Raw genomic sequence first — 1,739 nt, forward strand, 5'->3', positions numbered from 1 at the left:
TAAGTGGGAATCGGCCTATTAAAGGTTTTGTTGAAGGAATTTTTGAGCGAGATGGTGTTCAAATTGGTGATCCAGTATGTAAAAAAAAAAAATTATATCCGCCTAGTTTATTACTTACTACTTTTCGTTTGTAATATTTTTATTTTATTTATTTTTTGGAAAAGAACTTCTCATTTTTTTTATTATGTTTGTAAACTTGAGATTAATATAATAAACTATCGTTCATTCATTTTTATTTTTTATTTTCATCGTTATACATAAGCATAAGCTGGATAGATATATATATACATGAGAACACTACACATGCTGCAGCTACTACCTACCAAAGACAATAATAATAAACAGCATGGCGTGCACCGAATACATTAAATGCACCGACTACATTAAATGCGTATCCAACTACCTACATAATCTTACGCTCCCCCTCAAGCTGGAGCATAGATATTGATCATGCCCAGCTTGCCATAAAACCGTCGGATACAATTTCCTGGTAATGCTTTGGTGAATATATCGGCCAACTGTTCATTACTTTTGATATGAGGTATTCTGATAATCCCTTCTTCTAACTTTTCTCGAGTGAAATGACAGTCAACTTCTATATGTTTGGTTCTTTCATGAAAGACAGGGTTGTTTGCAATATGAATAGCTGATTTGTTATCACCCCACAGGTTCATTGACTCGGACTGAGCAAAACCAATCTCGCCAAGAATATTACCAATCCATATAAGTTCACAAGTAGTTTGTGCCATAGCTCGATACTCGGATTCCGCACTTGAACGAGATACCACCTTCCGTTTCTTACTTCTCCAAGATACAAGATTTCCTCCAACAAAGACACAATAACATGTTGTAGACCGTTTAGTTGTGGGATCACCATTATAATCAGCATCAGAAAAACCTTCAATGGTGTGATGACCATGATTTTGGTACAAGATACCGTGACCCGGAGTATCTTTCAAGTACTTCAAAATATGAGTGACAACATCCCAATGTGAAGTTCTTGGAGATGATAAAAACTGACTAACAACACTCACGGGAAAGGCAATATCAAGACGAGTGAGAGTTAGATAATTCAATTTGCCGACGATTCTTCTATACTTTTCTGGATTGATGAATAGATCTCCGTCATCAGCCTTCAACTTCATATTCGGTATCATTGGTGCCTCACAAGATTTTGTGTTAATCATACTAGAATCATTAAGAACATCTAAACAATACTTTCTTTGAGATAAGAAGATGCCTTTTTTTATTTCGAGAGACTTCAATACCAAGAAAATATTTCAAAGGACCAAGATCTTTTGTTTGAAATTGAGTACTTAAGAACCTTTTCAACCTGTTAATCCCTTCTTTATCACTCCCGGTAATTATAATATCATCCACATAAACGACAAGTAAAATACACCCAGATTTTGATGAGGCGAAAAATACCGAGTGATCATATGCACTCCTTTTTAGGCCGAAGTCCCTAACTACCGAATTAAACTTTCCGAACCAGGCACGAGGAGATTGTTTCAAACCATATATTGCTTTTTGTAATTTGCAGTTTTACAATTCAGGACCTTCTGGATAGTTTGGCGGGGGTGGTGAGATCAGAAAATGACTTCGAAATGGCTAATTTCAAGAGACTGACGGTGGACTGACGGTGGGCTGACGGTGGGTGATGATGGTGGTGACGGTGGTGACTTTCGGATTTAAACCATTAACAGGTAGGCTCTGATACCATGTAAACTTGAGATTAA

General features: G+C 36.6%; 1 protein-coding gene across 1 annotated transcript; it reads right to left on the bottom strand.

The window, feature by feature from the left end:
* Positions 1–425: 425 nt before the first annotated feature.
* LOC139893654 (secreted RxLR effector protein 161-like) lies at positions 426–1,157 on the bottom strand. The gene has a single exon (XM_071876830.1). The coding sequence runs from the start codon at positions 1,155–1,157 to the stop codon at positions 426–428; it is 732 nt and encodes a 243-aa protein (XP_071732931.1).
* Positions 1,158–1,739: the final 582 nt, after the last annotated feature.

This window comes from Rutidosis leptorrhynchoides, chromosome 1 (assembly GCF_046630445.1).
Source record: "Rutidosis leptorrhynchoides isolate AG116_Rl617_1_P2 chromosome 1, CSIRO_AGI_Rlap_v1, whole genome shotgun sequence".
In the NCBI taxonomy this organism is placed as follows: Eukaryota; Viridiplantae; Streptophyta; class Magnoliopsida; order Asterales; family Asteraceae; genus Rutidosis; species Rutidosis leptorrhynchoides.